Below are 18,981 nucleotides of genomic sequence, written 5' to 3'. Positions count from 1 at the left end.
TTTTACTTACATTTTGAACTTCAAGAGAAAATTAATTGCCAAAAGTCTCCTGACTAAAGACGAATCTTGTCATATTATCCTGCTGAGCACAGACGCTGTTTACACCGCTTCACTATATCTATACGAATAAATGCGTATGGTATTGAAATGCGGGGATGTTCCACAGATAGCCCTGTTGTCCGGACGCTTGGAAGCGTTATATATCCAGTATTTCCCTGTGACTGTTTCAGCCATACCGCATTACTCCTACTACACGGCCAGGAGTACATACAAGTACATAACAGATTACGTCGACTCGAACATGGCCTTCCTGGTGAGTAGATTCAGGAATCGGTTCATGAAACTGTCTTAGAACAAGAAATTGTAAGATTTATCAGACAGAATTCATTAGGTCATGATTGCAACCTACAATCGAGTGACTCAGTTACCGTTAGTAAAAAATAGTTGTGCTTACCGGTAAGTGTAGGCAAAGAATATTCTTTGAATAAATGTTGATAGAAAATATTCTGTGGTTACCGGTAAATGTTGGTAAATAATATTTTGTGGTTACCGGTAAATCTTGGTAAATAATATTTTGTGATTACCAGTAAATGTTGGTAAAGAATATTCTTTGGATACTGGCAAATGTTGGTACAGAATAATCTGTGTATACCAGTAAATTGTGGTAATGAATTTTCTGTGGTTACCGGTAAATATTGGTAAATAATATTTTGTGGATACTGGTAAATGTTGGTAAATAATATTTTGTGGATACTGGTAAATGTTGGTAGAGAATATTTTGTGGTTAAGCCGACCTTAGCATCATTCTAGCAATATCATGACAGATGACACCCGTAAACGACTTTATACTTTGCATTGACTTGGGGAATTGAACACTGGTCATTGGCGTGATGAGCAATCATTGTTACTTCAAGACTAACTCAGCGACCTTAAATGGTAGTAAAGAACAAATATTATTCTGGAAACATCGAAAAGGCAACAGGACAAAGCTGGCAAAAAGCAGAAAAAGGTTCCAACGAACAGTGGCTGAAGCTGAAACCGTTGGTGGAGAACTCACGAGGTATTTCTGATGAAAGGTTTTAAAGAGTATATCAGGTACTTTGCAAGGTGTTGGGAAAATAACGTTTTCTAATTAAATTTGAATTAAAAAAAGTAGTTTGGGAGCTAAACAATCAGTGGATAAGTTGGGTGAAAAGCAAAACTGAAGTTTGAAAACCGCACAAAGAAGAAAGAACCGGGTATTAGGAAATGTGGACAGTATGGACTGTGGATTAATGTGTACAATGTAGGTCCAAATCATGTGTTTAGGGACTGATTATGATAGCCACATACAACGAACGTGTTCATGTGTAACCCTCTTGGTGTCCCCCACCTGTCGTCACTGAGCGCAGTAGGTCCTCTTTTGTCCCCAACTATCATTTTTGTGTACAGTACGTCCTCTGTTTTGTTCCCAGCTGTCATCGTTGTGTACAGTAGGTCCTCTGTTTTGTTAACAGCTGTCATCGTTATGTACAGTAGGTGCTCTGTTTTGTTCCCAGCTGTCATCGTTGTGTACAGTAGGTCCTCTGTTTTGTTAACAGCTGTCGTCACTGAGTACAGCTGGTCCTCTGAAACTGGACTCTAGGCCGTGTAGGAAGGAACACACATTCAGGTACTACCGGGGACGGAGGTCTGTGGACGACGAGTGGCAGTCGGATGGCCCCGGGTTTGCGGGGTCGGGTGATGATGATAGTGCAGACATTGATGAGGGTAAGTGGGGAGACAGTAACGGTAACTCGTCAATAGCCATAAAATCATATCTAATAATGTATTTGTGTAATCGATCATTTCCAAACATCACTATATGCCATGGTAACTTATGTTTTAAAACATTTTACATATTTAATAGTTCAACAAACCGTATAGGATGCAAACTCTTTGTCCTTGAATTTCCCTACGTTTTATTGTGTAAAACTACAAATTCAGAACCCGAGGAACATTCAAAATATGCAGCGTGCTTAATTCCTGGTGGAGAAAACGCGGTAGTGTCCAATGTTGGTGCTCTTATCAAACGACCAGCACGGGGTCGTTATGGAGCAGGCTTCCATTGAGATTCCAGATGAGATTAACAGTCTTAGTTTCAGAAGTTGACGACATATAAGGTTGAGTAATCATGAAGTCTGCATTCGCTGATTGTTACCGGCGCTCATCATCCCTTAGAAGAGAGTATCTCGTGCTGTTGATGAATCGTCCTGTCAAAACTGCGAAATTTGAACCACACGCTGGTGCATGTTTTAATACTGTAGCATACATTGTTGGAGGGCTTCGTTAGATATAATTATGACCAGAAGAAGAGATTCTGTATGTGTCAATGGTTTTTAGTTTCAGATGTGATATTTCTTTTTTTTCTTCATTTTCCAGACGAAGCTGCTGATCCGAAGAAGAAGACAGTAGCACTGAGACAGTACTTCCCCGAGACCTGGCTGTGGGACCTAGAGCTGATTGGGTAGGTAGAACTGAGACAGTACTTCCCCCAGAACTTGCTGTGGGACCTGGAGCTGATTGGGTAGGTAGAACTGAGACAGTACTTCCCCCAGAACTTGCTGTGGGACCTGGAGCTGATTGGGTAGGTAGAACTGAGACAGTACTTCCCCCAGAACTTGCTGTGGGACCTGGAGCTGATTGGGTAGGTAGAACAGAGACAGTATTTCCCCGAGAACTTGCTGTGGGACCTGGAGCTGATTGGGTAGGTAGAACTGAAACAGTACTTCCCCGAGAACTTGCTGTGGGACCTGGAGCTGATTGGGTAGGTAGGACTGAAACAGTACTTCCCCGAGAACTTGCTGTGGGACCTGGAGCTGATTGGGTAGGTAGAACTGAAACAGTATTTCCCCGAGAACTTGCTGTGGGACCTGGAGCTGATTGGGTAGGTAGAACTGAAACAGTATTTCCCCGAGACCTGGCTGTGGAACCTAGAGGTCGTTAGGTCGGTAGGAATGAGACAGTATTTTCCTGGAGCCTGGCTGTGGAACTTGGAGGTCATTGGGTAAGCAGGACGCCAGTGAGGATCCCCGTATCTAGGGAATCACTCTGTATCAATGGGGTCAAGATCTCCCGGTTGAACTGCTGGTAGGTAGGATCTCAAGGTAGCACATTTCTCGGGTATCCAGTTTTAGGATAATGACTGTCCAGAGGCCGTATAAAAACAAACTGTAACACTGTAGTCACGCACAGTGTGCGATATCCTGTAAAGTGTCTGTGTATTGCTTACTGATCAGATTGTTATCCTGTCCAGTGTCTGTGTATTGCGTCATACTGACATTGTTATCCTGACCAGTGACTCCGGAAAACTGGAACTGAATAAGACTCTTCCCGGGAGCATTACGGAGTGGGTCGGTAGCACTGTCTGTGCCAAGTCGGATGTCGGTGTGGGCGTGTCTGAGTCGGCGTCTGTAACAGCTTTCCAGCCGTTCTTCGTCTCCTTCACCCTCCCTTACGCTGCTGTGAGGGGAGAATACATCCCTCTCACCGTCACAGTCTTTAACTACCTCACAGAGTGCATTGAGGTGGGTACATATGTTGTCCTGTTTTAAACCATACTCATTTCTAATGGAATCATGTGTACGATATACATCTAGATACGCACCATACACAAGGGTACGCGTTATACTTAAAATATTCAGTTCTGTGTTTTCTTTGGATAACAAGAGGAGTGTGCAGTATGTTGGGATTATTCCCCTTGGGTCACGGACATTTTCATTGTCCCGTTCCACTAGTTACCAAAGTTGATTTTTTAATCAACTAAGTTTTAGGAAGGAAGTTTTATGACCCAAAATAATCGTATCATTCATTGTTCTTTTCATACTTTCATTTAGGTATGTCTTTATGTTGTACGCTCATATTGAGCTCAATAACTGTTAATAATGGTTCCGATAAATAGTTTGACGGTAGAACGACTGTTAAAGTGCAGTAAAGTCAGCACACATAGAACTGTGCTGATCGTACAGTTCGAGCAAGAGAAAGTGAACAAGCGTCCCGGGATCTTCTCTAATCCTACTGATTACTTGTCATGTCATGTCATATCAGATTGAACTGCGGCTGAACGAGTCGATAGAATTTGACCTCCTGAACCCTGAACCAGTCACGTGGATGTGCATATGTGGAAACGAGGCAAAACGCCATGACTTTGTTATCATTCCGAGAAGTATCGGCTACATCAATATCACGGCACAGGTAATTATTTATTTAATTATTTATTCTGTTTCCCTCTGTGGAAATGGCGCTCGCCACCATATACCTCCTAGTTCTGTTTCTGAATTACAGGAGTTCTTTCACGAAGAAGCTCATCTTATGTAAACAGTACCGAATTTTCCTTTATCCATTAATTTTACAAATAAGTACATTTGGATACAATAAATGCCAAAAGACTAGTTACCATACATTTATTATAGCTTGGTTATCGTTCCGTCATGTTTAGGCCAAGTCGATTCCCGGGGATTCTCAATGTCCCAAGGTCACGGCTACAGGGGAGGCAATAGGGATCAAGGACGCCGTGGTCAGACAACTCCTCGTGGAAGTGAGTTGTAACGTACTGCTGGATATATGATTTTTCAGTTCATTTAGAAGAAAATATCCCGGCCAAGAATCATGGTGTTAACTGTCAGAAACGCGTTAAGGTGTCGTCACGAACCTTTCTAACGTTCTTCACCCACTGAAGACCTTGGACAAGACAGTATCGTGTAACTACCAATGCACAGGTGTCTAGCCAGTGTAAGAACAACTCAGCAAAACACGAGAAATATATTTTGCTTGATATTTTAATTTGAGTAGCATACTAAAAGCATTTTTGTGAATGTATTGTGAGGGCAAGCAAATGTGATGTTGTTGTCTGTTACAGCCTGAAGGCGATGAGAAGGAATACACCTACAACACCATGGCGTGTACAGGTACGTCTGTATGTGTGAGGTTACGTCATTAGTACACCTCCAACACCATGGCGTGTTCAGGTACGTCTGTACGTGTGAGGTTACGTCATTAGTACACCCACAACACCATGGTGTGGTTAGGTTCGGTAATAGTCCACCCACAGGTACGTCGGTAGTACAACTACACCATAGAATGTTTCTGAACGTCAGCCATAACACCATCAGTAGCTGGTCATTCCCAGTGAAACTGGATACTTGCAGCCGTTGAGTTTCCAAGATGCGATTCATGAAACCAAAAGCACCTATTGATCTTTATGTAAATTAATAATAAGTAAAACATGGGGAACATGAAAAGCAAGAAAACCAACAAGTCATTAAAACAAATGCTAAGTAGGTACTGACATACATGGCCAAGGGGTATGGTTTTTCTGGTGCCGTAGAATGACGTTCCCGTCAATGAAAGCTGCCTCTAAGACGACAACCGCTATCACAAGTCGAATGTATTACATTTTAAAAGCAATTAGGAACGGTTTATGCAAAACAACATCAAACACGTACGTGCAAACGTAACAAAGCTGCAATGTAAGCAATAACTAAAAACTAGAAACTGTTGGAATACCAAACGTGTGATTTGAGGCATGAAATTAATGTTATAGTTTAGATGACAAGCTGGTTATGTCTACGAGAGATGCAGGTTAGTTGAACTCAGACCAGTAACGTTCGTTTTAAAGACTTCAAAGCACATAATCATACGTGACGGTGACGATGCGTAACGTTGCTGCGAGGCGTTATGGAGCCACTGGTTACTTTGAAACAACATGTCGCTAGACAGCATCAACGCAGATACACAACCGCAGAACCCGATCACTTCTGATAAACACAATGTACTTAACGTTTCGTATTTTAAGTTAATTTACAGTTAAAATGGTCCATGGCGTTACATGGGTTACCCCAAAAACACCAAAAGTCACGTGATGGTAACCTTTTGAATTTCTGCATGCGAGCAGAGTAGTGCTCATTCTATGGATTTCATTGTCGATCATGCCCCATATTTTCACCCTGACGTAAAGTACTAAAGGCGTTACGTAAATTTCATACGAATATTTCATCGGGAATCATAACTTAGGATAAAGAAACCCCCGAAAAAACGATTTAACATGTTGTTGAAACTGAAGTGTACGTTTCGTCAACCATATAGATTGTTCTTTAATTTACTCTAAATAAGTATGGATCCAAAGTGAACAAATGTTTTATCCCGGTGTCTCATTGTGTTAGTGTTGCTTGTAGATATCTCAATGTTGCACGACTGTCTCGGACACAATTTCAGAATAATGTTAACTTCTCTTTTCATTACATATGTGGAGAAGATGTTTTCTGGTTTTGTCATTTTTGGCGTTTAATCAAAATTCATTCTTTGAATTTAACAAGAACGTAAGTTACAACGTAACATGTGTCACGCTGTAGAACTGTAAGACGATCAAGGTGTTTAACCGTAAATAAACGTTAAAACCAAAATATAGTCATTCCCATTTTGTATGATTCCGTAGCGTTTTCGCGAAAGGGGACGTTTTATTTTCTGATTTTAGTATTTTAGTCTTTGATACAACGTAATTGTGGTATGCGTATCTCCGTCAATTCTGGATTTTGAACAGGTGCTATGTGACCACAACAGCGTGAAATACACTTTACCGAGAACACATTCTTTTTGTTTTTCAGATGAATTAACTGTTTGTTTATTCTGTGTCCGAATTAAACCAACAACAAATGAGTTCTTTTTCTCGCGGTTGATGTTGATACTTCTAGCCATGAACGTATATTACTTGAGTGTTGGTGGGAACCTTACGTCAGACTAGTGCTGCAAGTCTAATACGGTTCACTGAGTGCTGAAAAGGTACAAATTGTTCTTTCATAAGTTGTAGTTTTGGAAAATAAACATTTTCTGGACTTTGATTTTGTTTTTCTTCACTATCCTCTCCGAAATGTTCAGTTTCGTTGGCAATGACTTACCATGGAGTGGACATGTTTGCAGTTTATGAACTGTAAGGGTAGCGGTGTGTGAGCATGCGTGCGTGTGTGTCTGAGCGGCTTTGTCGGTTCTTTGGAATATTACCTTATAAGCGGTACGATGGGTTGTAGCATGAGATGAAATACGACATGTGACTGATTGTTATTCCTTTGTTTTCAGAATCAGGAACAGAATTCTTTGACTCCATCGACCTGCCCCTCCCTGCGGACCAAGCAATAGTCCCTGACTCCGGAAGAGGGGTAATCAGTGTGATCGGTGAGGGAGGGTTACATGTCTGAAAGTGTTAAATAAAGTTAGATTTACTTTTTTATGTTATTTATGGTGTGTTTTTAATTTTTTTTGCATTGTGCTGTGATTGTTTCTCAGACTGATCAATGATATTTTATAGTACTTGTACTATACAGGCCCGATGCTGATAAGAACGTACCATTGAGAGAAGCAGGTCCTTTAGCCTACATATTGCCAAAGTGATTCGAATTTCAAATACTTTGAGCCTACATGCTATTGAGTTTAGTTTGGTTTTACTTTGACAAGTTGAGACTAGCTTCAGTAATATTGATCTCATATCCAGGTGACTTGATGGGGCCCAGCTTCAGCAACATCGGCGACCTCCTCCGGGTTCCCTACGGCTGCGGAGAACAGAACATGATCAACTTTGCCCCGAACGTGTTCATCATGAGATACCTGAAGGCCACCAATCAGCTGACAGAGGAGATATCGGCCACCATAGACAAGTATCTCGGAAGTGGTAAATACATGTTTCAGATCAGTGTAACATCATACAGGACTCATGGGTAGATTGGTTCTAGTGGTGCTTCCAACAATGGTGTGTGTTAATCACAGCGTATGTTGGCCACGTTAGTAGTTACACCGAAAGGTAAGGGACACTATACTCCCCACCAAGCCTACAGCCAGCTAGCTCTCTCTCTCATTTACCGGAGCGGGGACTGCATAATAGCGTGAAGACAACGCCCAAACATTGTACCCACTGAGGCAAAATCTTCCATGTTATTCAGTGAACACGATGTCTTAACTTTGTAAACCAATTCTCGCTTGCTATAGGTACTCATTTCATCTTGAGTGCGAACAAAGGTAGTTGTTTTCGGAACGTCTTATAAATGTGAAAACACCTCAATTCAGTCACGTTTTGTGTAGGCTACCAACGGGAACTGAACTACATGCGTGACGATGGATCCTTCAGCGCATTCGGCAACTCCGACAGTAGCGGCAGCACGTGGCTCACGGCCTTCGTCATCAAGTCTTTCACCGAGGCCCAGTCTTTCCTGGAGATCGACCAGAACGTCCTCAGGAGGGCGAGGGTAAGGAGAAGCACCGGTGTCACGCTAAGGGCGCGTTCTCACGTTACAATGTGTAGCATACAATGTGTAGTACAACACGCTGCATGCCACACATGTTACACAACAAACTGCAACGTGGGAACGCGCCTTAAGCCTGTTTTCCCTAGTACAGGTTTACATGTAACAGAACTTTCTTACATCGCGACATCACAGTGCAATTGATTCTGATCGACCATAGTTGGTATGTGCAATGCCATACAAACCCATTCGTTGAACACAAAATGCTAAGTATCCTCTATAAGAAAGAGTAATGTAAAGTGAATGGCTTTCGTGTTGCTAATAAATTTATATCGTATTTTGATAGCTATGGCTGAAAAGGAAGCAGAAGTCGAACGGGTGTTTCACTGAGGTCGGTCGTGTCATTCACTCTTCCATGCGAGGAGGTGTCGATGGCGCCAACAGTGACGTGACATTGACGGCCTTCGTGGTTGGTGCTCTCATCACTGCTGGTACCCCCAAGGAGGTAGGTTCTCATACCTGTCAAGTTAAAGTGCAAACTTTATGATGACATCCTCCTGTGCCAGGGATGTTGGGTGGCGTTGAACACGTGAGGTGATAATTATTAGCACAATTGTTGTGCTCTGATAACCTATCAAAATATTTCTAGGACCCTGCAATTCTGAACGCCATCAACTGCATCGCTGCGCAGCCCATCACCGACGTCTACACCATGGCCGCTGCTGCGTACGTCACGGCGCTCCAGGACGCAAACGGCCGCGTGCACGTCAACCTACAGAGAGGCCTCCACTCCAACGCTATAATTAATGGTATATAGCGGCGCGGATAAACAGATTAAATGTGCTTTTAGTGAAAGAAGCACGAAACATTACACATTTATCGACTGATGCATAGTGAACATTTTAGGATATGGAGGCACTCAAAAAATTTGCAAATAAATCCCAATGGATAAATAATAATTTGCCATTTTGGGCTACTGTTGTAGTTATGGGCATGCATGTCATCAATGCCGTGCTGAGACGGTTTATTTGAAAAAGACTGATTAACCATCTTGAAAATATATCTGAGCCCAATGTCATGAATACTGGCTCTTACACCAGTGCATGGAAGTGACAACTGTTTGAGTCGTCAGTAGAGAACTTACTGGCCACTCCCCAGCCCAATTCAGTTGGAGATGGGAGTCCAGTCTGTGGAAGAATGACTGACTCCATACATGACCTGCCTGCATGTAAGCTGACATTTTGGCATACTGTACGACAGCTGCATGAATTGATTGGATGGCATGAATTGAGTTTATCTTCGCAAATAATCTCAATTTAAAATGATTGAACATTAAAAGTTGGAAGCTAAGGGAGGTTCTAAGCCTACATCTCTGTATGCTCGAAGTATCACCAATCTCATCCAGAAGGATATTGTTGTTTTGGTACTGCTGCTGTGACATCTCTCGTGAGTGGGATGAATAGTAGGCCTTAACTTCTGACGTCTTGTGCTCGTTCTACGTATATAGATAGATGGGGAGGACTCTGACCAGACGCAGTGGGAAGTTTTACCTATCTTCATTGAAAGGTATTAAAGGTAATGGTGGGATGTTAAACAGGTCTGGCTGATTTTGGGTAATAATTTTCAAACTGAGACTAGGATGCACTGATGTATTGGAATCTTTTATCAAATCCGATGATGCTGGGGTCTACAGAATGGATGACTTTCATAGTGAGTATGGAGTCTTCACAAGGTGATTACAGAGCTGATATGTACTAAGATTGATACCAGTCTTGAGACTCTTTCTGAGGTTGTATGTTTGCTGAAATCCCCGTTCTGCTGGCAAATTGGTCAAGACTCTTCTATTTCTCATCATGCAGGCTTCAGGTAGATCTGTATAGGGACGGGGAGAACCTGGTCTGCTGGAATACCTGCGCCTGGTCAAGTTCTTCTTAATATGCTCCTTGCATGCAGATCAAAGACTCTCAGGTTTTGATGATTCTGCTTCATGTGAAGATAAGTGAGAAGATTTGACCAATCTGGAAGTTTTAGAACCGGACGTGCACCATTATAGATACTGTAGTAGGTGATGTTTTATTTGTGGTCTGAAGTCCTGCTGGTCCAGGAGTGAGGTTAGCAATGTTTGGATGAGTCATAGTTTGCCCCTCTTTGTGAGTAAATGGGCTAACGTAGGGCAGCACTCGTTGGGTGAAATTCAACTGACGTTTGAGTATAACAGCTTATTGAAGTGATTTAATGAAGTGATTTTAGTGTCTAGGCCGAAGGTACATCTGTCGTACTCTTTTGCACTGGAAGCAAGCTCACGGTGGGCATGGTTGCACGTGTGAATTAAGGGTTCTTACAGAAAGTCCCAGTTTGGTCAATACTTCTTTGTCTATGTAGTAAGGTGAGTCCCGAGGATGCTGTGGAGATCTGGTTGGAGATAGACTCCTGGTACGTCTGCTGGTTGACTACAGACAAAAGCATACATTCTTTCTTGGACTGTGGATCTTGGAAGTGTGATATCATGGCATCGTCGGTGGATGTGGACAAGGTGGGGTACAAGAAGACTCTTCTGATAATAGCATCAAGCTGAGCAAACACGGAAGACCCTGCATTCTGGTAGCTTTGGTTCTTGATGACTTGCTAAATTGCTCGAGTTGGTGGTATGGTAATGGAGGACGGGCCTTCCATTGGGGAAACTAGTTAGCTTTTGATTGAGTGATGCTGGCCCTTCATGATGTGAGTCTAACCCTGTTGACACTAATATGAGAGAGTGAAGTGTCACAGGTTTGGACATGTGCATCCTCTGGAACGTGTTGAGATGAGATGTGTTTTATTTCTGTTGGAGGGGAACACAAACACTCGACTTTCCACAACTATTCGAAAATAAGATGAAACAAGCAATCAGTATGCGTCCGGAAAAGATAAAATGTGCATGTTTGAAGCATTACCACTACTTGCTCTTGATACATGAAATTGGGATATAATCACATGGATTTTGATTTTTAAATAGATTTTTGTCGTTTTTTGTATGAAAATGGACTCCATGCCCATTCGTCTTTGTCAGAGCAGAACTTTAAAACTGTTCAAAGTTTTTTCACAAAGTTTGGTGTTGTACTGGTGTCTTTTGGTAGTTTTGGAATTCTGAATAAAATATGATTAGCGTTACCATGGCACCAAGTTTGACTTTGAATTTGATAGTAGTGGTCCTTTCTGGAGCAAAACTTAAAACCTTTCTCTACTTCCACTGCTACATACGCGCAAAACATTTGGCATAGTCATAACTTGTACTACTCATGAAGACTAGTTTGCCTTTGAAGGGGATAGTGATGACTTTGTCTTCTGGTTTTTATTGTGCTGTTAGTTGTTACGTCCATTTTCAGTCAATGTTAATCAGATAAACCAAAAGCATACACACGTGTATATTCTCAATGAGCTGAATAGTCTAAAAAGCTACCTGCTAGCCGTCATTTTGGCTAGATGGGGTGCTCATTGTTTCACAATGTGTTGTATTTTTCGAAAATTATGTATTTCCTGTCTTTATATGAACCTTTATATCAGTATTTATGACATTATAGGTGTGTAATGAATGGCAATACTAACGACTGAAGGGGAGACACTGAAAATAGTATGTCAAAGTTTATGTGCTGTGCATGCGCACTAGATGCAAAATTTGAGGTGCCTCCATATCTGAAATTATTTCAAACATGTTCTTTTATATGATGACCAGTTGTGGTGCTTTTATCATCAAATGCACAATTCTTATGACAACGTGATCTTAGCGCTCCACTAATATATGAATATGTTCTAATAAGGCACCGCTGGCGTCTAGATCCTTTAGTCTTATATATTTGGGTTACATAGTTTCATGCCTCTTTCATTTCAATCTTAAAAAAGCACCTATATCATACCATACCTCTCTGCCTGAAAAACCTGATGTTGCTTACCTAGCAGATCGGGACTTGAGCATAGACCACACAGCCAAAATCAGAGACATTCTTGAGCCAATCAGATGTCAATGATTTCATATCCTTAGAAATAATATTCTCCATATTACACCTCAGGGACCAGTACTGCTATGCTAAGTAAAATATCCACAAAAATACGTAACACAGCAGTTGTAGATATCTGCATCCGGACATCTCAGTTTCTGTCGTTTTTCGAGATGGTGCAATCAGCTACCTGTGACTGGGTGTTAGACTCCCGTATCGAGAGATCAGCTAAACGGCTAATGAAAGAGTTGGCCTAAAGCAACCAGCTGGGTATTGTATCAGTGTACAAGATCCTTCTTTTTTTATGTGTGTATTGTGAGAAATATCATCAGGTAATTTCCCTGAAGGAATGCCTAGTGTGGTTTGTCACCACGTCCAGTTACTCGACTGGTGCTCTCACCAGTTTTTGTCGCACCTATACTTTCACAGGTTCCTTGATGCACTGGGAGACGAGGAAGGACGCCAACCGGCAGCGCAGCTACTACTACCGCGCCTCCGCACTGAACGTAGAGACGACGGCCTACGCCCTGCTGGCCTACCTGGAGGAGGACGACCTGGAGTCCAGCCTGAAGATCGTCAAGTGGCTGCAGAAACAGAGGAACCCACAGGGAGGATTTGCCTCCACTCAGGTCAGTTCGTATGTTCGTACCTTAGAAGGTGTAAATAAGGTGTGACAAATAAATGGACATGGAAGAGAACATTCAGGATCAAGCATCTTGCCATGCTTTTGACTGACCTCAAGGGAATTATCATTGCTTGCGAATGACTTGAACTTAAATTTCACCGCATCCTTATTCATAAAACTATATAGTGACATTCATTTACTGTGTATAATATTACATTCTGGGCATATATATTGTCAATGGAGGGCCGTTTCCGCGTGGACGACGGTATACCTTGGTCAGTGAGTGAGTGAGTGAGTGAGTGAGTGTTTTAGCATTATTTCACCAATATCACGGCGGGAAACACAAGAAATGGGCTTTACACATTGTACCCATGTGGGAAATCGAGCCCAGGTCTGCGGCATGACGAACGAACGATTTAACCACTAGGCTAAGCTACCACGCCAGTAGCCCCGAGATGTCCTACCAGAATGTGATGGTATTTTGCACATGAACTGTTCGTGACCGGTGCACAGGTCTCAAACCGGAACTCCCAAGTGGTAGAGATCATTTACCTCAGCTTAGTCATGAAGGAAGGACTATGATAATATGAGATCCATTATTCTGTTTTCAATATACATATTTAAAGTATAGATTACACTTATTATGTTCTACATTATACTTGCCGAACATTACATTTGCAACAAAACAACAGCATTTATATGTCTGCACTGATTATGAAAGACGCAATTCGCCGAATTCTCTACGATATTTTCCGAACGAAGCAGATCTGAAGGACTCTCCGTTTAGTTTATGTTATCTCCTATTGGAGTGGCTTAACGACTAATTTTGACATTCCAAACAATTCGGACCAAGACAAGCTATAATATTTAGACGTGTGGTCAAATAGAAACGTTGTCAACTGATCCTATGAGGGAGATGGGTTGGTGGACATGGCAACCGAGTCCTAACGGCGATTTATGATTCGCAGAATGCATCTATGCATTCAGATATGAAAGACTGTTTACATCTCGATGTCAGTATATTAGTTCTTACATACGATATTCGGTAGAGTATTGTACAGATAGGGGCACATGCATACATCAAAGGACCAGTATCTGTATTATAGAAAATCATATTTCCTTTATCTTGTCAGGACACTGTGGTAGCTTTGGATGCTCTTTCAACGTTTGCCAAACTTGCTTCCATTGGGGACAAACTCAAGATGTCTTTGACCGTGCAAGGGAAGGATGTCTACAAGAACTTCATCGTGACAGGGTCCAACAGCATGGTGATGCAGACCGAACCGCTGAACGTCCCTAATGAGATAACTCTGAATGGCGTGGGCACTGGTTGTGCTCTCTTCCAGGTATGTGGATCTCTAATAAGAGGTAATTCTTAAAACTAAAGACTAAGGAAAGCTTTCTATTTAGATCTGACCATTTCTGTTATGACGTGGGTTGGTTAGATGGTTGTATCGATCTACGCTATTTGGATATAATGAAATGTGCCAACCAACTCAGTGAGCTTGACCGCCTGGGACAGGCGTCTCTTAGTTACTGAACATCATTTCGCTCCCGGATCTTCATGGGCATAACTAGTGAACCATTAGGGAAGATCCAATCGTGTTGGAGATCAGGTTAAGCCACATGATCACCTTGAAACCTGCGATAAAGTGACATAAGACATATTTGCTTCTTCCAGGCCACAGTTCGCTACAACACCTACGACCTCGACAAGGTGGACCAGCCCTTCACCCTGAACGTTACAGTGCAGCCTCCAGACTCAGTGAAACCTGACTGCGGTCGCAGGACAATCAACATATGCACAGCGTTAGTAGAACCTTGAGTTGCATGTGGTAGGGAGTGTTGGGTGGAAGTGGGAACAAAGGTGTTAACACTGTCTGCACAGTGTTAGTAGGGACTTGTGCTGATTGTGGTAGGGAGTGTTGGGTGGAAGTGGGAACGAAGGTGTTAACACTGTCTGCACAGTGTTAGTAGGGACTTGTGCTGATTGTGGTAGGGAGTGTTGGGTGGAAGTGGGAACGAAGGTGTTAACACTGTCTGCACAGTGTTAGTAGGGACTTGTGCTGATTGTGGTAGGGAGTGTTGGGTGGAAGTGGGAACGAAGGTGTTAACACTGTCTGCACAGTGTTAGTAGGGACTTGTGCTGATTGTGGTAGGGAGTGTTGGGTGGAAGTGGGAACGAAGGTGTTAACACTGTCTGCACAGTGTTAGTAGGGACTTGTGCTGATTGTGGTAGGGAGTGTTGGGTGGAAGTGGGAACGAAGGTGTTAACACTGTCTGCACAGTGTTAGTAGGGACTTGTGCTGAATATGGTAGGGAGTGCTGGGTGGGGGAACGAGGGTTTTCACAGTTGCTCAGTGTTATTTGTGTCTTGTGCTGATTGTGATAGGGAGTTTCGTTTGAAGAACGAGGATTTTCACAGTGGCTCCACAGTGTTATTAAGGTCTTGTGCCGATTGTGGTAAGGAACGTTAGTTGGACGAGGAAATGTGTATTTTCACAGTGTCTGCACTGAGTTAGTAGGGCTTTGTGGTGGTTATGTAGGGACCGTGAGATGGAATGTTTAGTTCTGGAATTTGGAATATACATATGTTGTATTAGGGTTATTCTGCGACGATCATTTTCTGGAAACCTAAATCAGTGTGTGACCATAGACATCGGCCCGGGAGTCGTGTAAGTGGACGCTACAGTTTTGTAATCGCTACTGTCACTTGTCGGGCTCATCTTGGAAGCCATGATTCCTGGCTGGATTTGATCACTCACCTTATGTGTTGGCGATTAGTCGCCTTCCCTTGAGATGTGACGTGGTCCAAAAGGTTCATAGCCCTAAGACGTTTGTAGGACGACGAACGCTTCTAGAAAGCCCCAATACAACGTATGCCAGATCTGACCACTCCTTGAATTTAAGTTTTTGTGATACCTCCTACCTCCGACACATTCTTAAACAGTGTCTCTTTCAGCTGGATAATGACTGTCACGATATACAAATCCCCTTCCCCTCAACGGCAACATTACTCGAGTGAACTGTTTCCCGGCTGTTCTCATAATGCGTACTTTGTACAGGTTTGTGAAGAATGGAAGCTCGGGGATGGCTATAGTGAACGCGAAGATGGTGACTGGCTGGCTGGTGGATGGGGATTCACTGGAGAAGGTATGTAGGCTGTAGTCGGGCATTTACTTATATAGGTCACTCTATCCACTCCCAGCCACACACACTATAGTGTACTTTTGTCCTGAACTATTATCGTTACGGTACGATGACATGTAATCTTTCCACCAGTGATGTTAGCTGAGTGACGCAAGTCCGAACCGAGAAAGTGGATGTTAGATAGTCTGTAGGAGACTGTACTTGGCAATGACACCTGACACAGTGACACCTGACATAGTGACGTCGGTTACGTGAGGTATGTTTTATTACGAGTGGGTAGACGAGAATGATGTTTCGTGCAAAAGAGTATAGGGTCGATGCCTTTGATCTTTTGGTAAAGCATCTTATAACTATAGAATTTACTGTCTTTCTTCTCTTTCAGCTAAACAGTGATACAGTTCTCAAACTCAAACGATACGAGATTGATTCCAAGAGGCCGGACAGCGTGCATTTCTACTTTGATGAGGTCAGACATACAAATAGTAATATCAGGAAACATTCCTGAAGTTCGAGGCAAGGAAATATTTATATGAAACCGTCGCTTCCGGTCGGACCATGCCGTTACTTCAATCCAAAAGATACATTGAGTTAAAGATGTTTTGTGCTAATCCTTTTTGTTTTATCGCGTCATGCACTTTTTACTATCCAACATCAGTGCATAATGGAGAATTGTATGCACCAAATGATGGCTATGATGATAACTGAGAGATGTCATATCTGGTTTGACCACAATGAGGCGCAATGAGGCTTGGAAAAGTCGGCCTGTTTTCGGGGGGAGTAGTGTGACATTTACTTATTGGTAAAACCCACGAGCACGGGTGTCGAGAACGGATGTCGACTTCGTATGTCGAGTACAGGTGTCGACTACGGTGTCGAGTACGGATGTCGAGTACGTATGTCGAGTACGGATGTTGCACTAACAAACCTAGGAACACAGTGGATCCTAGGTCCAAGGTGACGATGATATGTTTCTGGCACGACTAACGCTACAAAGCGAAGTCTACCAGTACCACGATACGGAAGAACGTACTATGTGACGATGACGGTGTCCCCTGTTTCAGCTGAACCCCGACCAGAGGTGCCTCACTCTAGACGTAATTCAGGAGATCAAAGTGGACAATACAAAGGAGGCTGTCATACAGGTGTACGACTACTATGACACAGGTAGAAGCATTTGTTTCTCTATGTGTACGTGAGTGCATGCGCACGTGCATGTGTGTGTGTGTGTGCGCGCGCGCGCGTGTGTGTAAATATGTATTTGAATAGTTACATCGACAGTCTATCTATCTATCTTTTGGGGTTCTTGCCTTTGTCTTTTTGTTCAAACTAGAGATGTACGTTAAAATAAATACGTTGTTTACTGGCCCATCTGGACCAATGTGTTGATGTACCCTCTATGTTTCTTTATTCCCCCTCGTGACCGATGAACAAATTGAAAAAAAAATATTATGCTCCAGAACTGGTTACGAAAGTCTTCTACAACATCCAGAATGACTGTACGCCCCAAACATCTAGACGACCTCAAGGAGGGAAGCAAGTCAGGTCGGACGTGTCTTCTAGCACTGCAGCACCCGACTTTAGTCTGACTGGTCTTGGTAAAGCTGCCGGTCTGGAAGAAGGCGATGACGGAATGACAGACATCGACGAAGGCGAGAAGGAGGACGGAAGTGGAGTGCTGGACCAAGTTGACCCTATTTACCTACCTCATGGACTTGTACCATTGCCTCTCAGCATCCCAGTAATGAACATGCATTCCAAGATAACGGAAGTCGTCGACCTAGATGATGGTAGACAATTAGGCAACTGATCCGTGATGAACTGATCCGTGAAATATGCTCATAAAAGTCTTTCTTTACGTCATATAAAACAGTTGTAATTTCATTACTTTAGGATATTTCATTGCTGAATGAGATTTCAATTTCGATGTCTGTATGTCTTATTAGTACTGACTTTAAGATTAGTAAATTGTCTTTGGCATCAGACTTACAAACTGGTCTGACGAAGAAACATCTGTACCATATCAAGGTATTTCGTCATATGACGTCTAATGTTTGGCTGGCTAGGTTTGTGTGATTTACCTGTCATCCAACATGGGCGTCATGCATCTCCCTTTAAACCATCAATTCCTTTACCAGTTTCAGATTGTATTATTTATCACGGTATACAAATGACTGTTGCTTACGACGAGGTAAAGGAAAAATCTGTAATTTCGCAACCTGTACTGTCGTGCCATTTTACACTAGTCTTTCTGACCAACAGAGACCCAGAAGAAGGCCAAACCAACAACGAAGGTGAAGGTCAGGGTCGGATCAACCGCCATTTTGATATGTCCACTGGCGTCCACCTACAGGGATTCACAAGGGACACCATATAAGGTAAGGCTCAGTTCGTAGAGTGAGTTCATTAATGTCGGGTGTCGGGTAAGTTAATTATACATTTACAGGCAGGTGCTTAGTTTCAACTAGTATTGCTAGAATCAGATTACATGTTAAAATTGTTCTGCAAGAGACAGAGCTTCCATTCGGGACAACGATACAACTCACTTGCGGTTAGCAATGCAAAATGCGCGTACACGAAACTTGACTGGAATAGTACTTTCTAAAAATAAAACTACGCATTGTCCCAACTATTATTCGTGTATGATGAATACTCTTCCAGGTGGCCTGGCTAGATGAGGAAACTAACACAGTTATAGCTCATGGCGGACTTCGTCTTGTGGACGAGGAGAGATATAGCGTAGTTGAGACTTCCAACTTGAGAATCGACCACACCAGACTGGAGGATACAGGGAGATATTCGTGCAGTGTCAACACGGTTCCCGTTGAAACCGCCATGATCAGTCTTATCGTTCAAGGTAGGTCGATGACATCATCATCACAATGGTTTTTGACCTTACGCCCAAATTTGAGATTGAGGATAGGAAGAGAATATATCGTCTCATATGATAGGTCTTCATCAATTCTGTGAGCGTAGCTTAGTGGTTAAA

The 18,981-nt window shown here is 42.6% G+C and overlaps 1 protein-coding gene across 1 annotated transcript in view; it reads left to right on the top strand.

Moving 5' to 3' along the window:
* LOC137278574 (alpha-2-macroglobulin-like) overlaps window positions 1-18,981 on the top strand; it is a 52,934-nt gene that overhangs the window by 25,401 nt on the left and 8,552 nt on the right. Inside the window, exons 17-37 of the mRNA XM_067811031.1 lie at window positions 231-313; window positions 1,581-1,749; window positions 2,401-2,485; window positions 3,317-3,545; window positions 4,066-4,212; window positions 4,457-4,555; window positions 4,877-4,925; window positions 7,090-7,185; window positions 7,502-7,678; window positions 8,086-8,249; window positions 8,593-8,751; window positions 8,896-9,055; window positions 12,650-12,849; window positions 13,979-14,191; window positions 14,527-14,654; window positions 15,911-15,998; window positions 16,378-16,461; window positions 17,057-17,159; window positions 17,453-17,782; window positions 18,255-18,370; window positions 18,654-18,849. Of these exons, the coding sequence (XP_067667132.1) occupies window positions 231-313; window positions 1,581-1,749; window positions 2,401-2,485; window positions 3,317-3,545; window positions 4,066-4,212; window positions 4,457-4,555; window positions 4,877-4,925; window positions 7,090-7,185; window positions 7,502-7,678; window positions 8,086-8,249; window positions 8,593-8,751; window positions 8,896-9,055; window positions 12,650-12,849; window positions 13,979-14,191; window positions 14,527-14,654; window positions 15,911-15,998; window positions 16,378-16,461; window positions 17,057-17,159; window positions 17,453-17,782; window positions 18,255-18,370; window positions 18,654-18,849 (3,075 nt within the window). The remainder of the gene's footprint in view (window positions 1-230; window positions 314-1,580; window positions 1,750-2,400; window positions 2,486-3,316; window positions 3,546-4,065; window positions 4,213-4,456; window positions 4,556-4,876; window positions 4,926-7,089; window positions 7,186-7,501; window positions 7,679-8,085; window positions 8,250-8,592; window positions 8,752-8,895; window positions 9,056-12,649; window positions 12,850-13,978; window positions 14,192-14,526; window positions 14,655-15,910; window positions 15,999-16,377; window positions 16,462-17,056; window positions 17,160-17,452; window positions 17,783-18,254; window positions 18,371-18,653; window positions 18,850-18,981) is intronic.

Source organism: Haliotis asinina, chromosome 3 (genome assembly GCF_037392515.1).
Source record: "Haliotis asinina isolate JCU_RB_2024 chromosome 3, JCU_Hal_asi_v2, whole genome shotgun sequence".
Classification (NCBI taxonomy): domain Eukaryota; kingdom Metazoa; phylum Mollusca; class Gastropoda; order Lepetellida; family Haliotidae; genus Haliotis; species Haliotis asinina.
The sequence above is the reverse complement of the archived record's forward strand: the minus strand, read 5'-3'. Positions and strand labels throughout refer to the sequence as shown.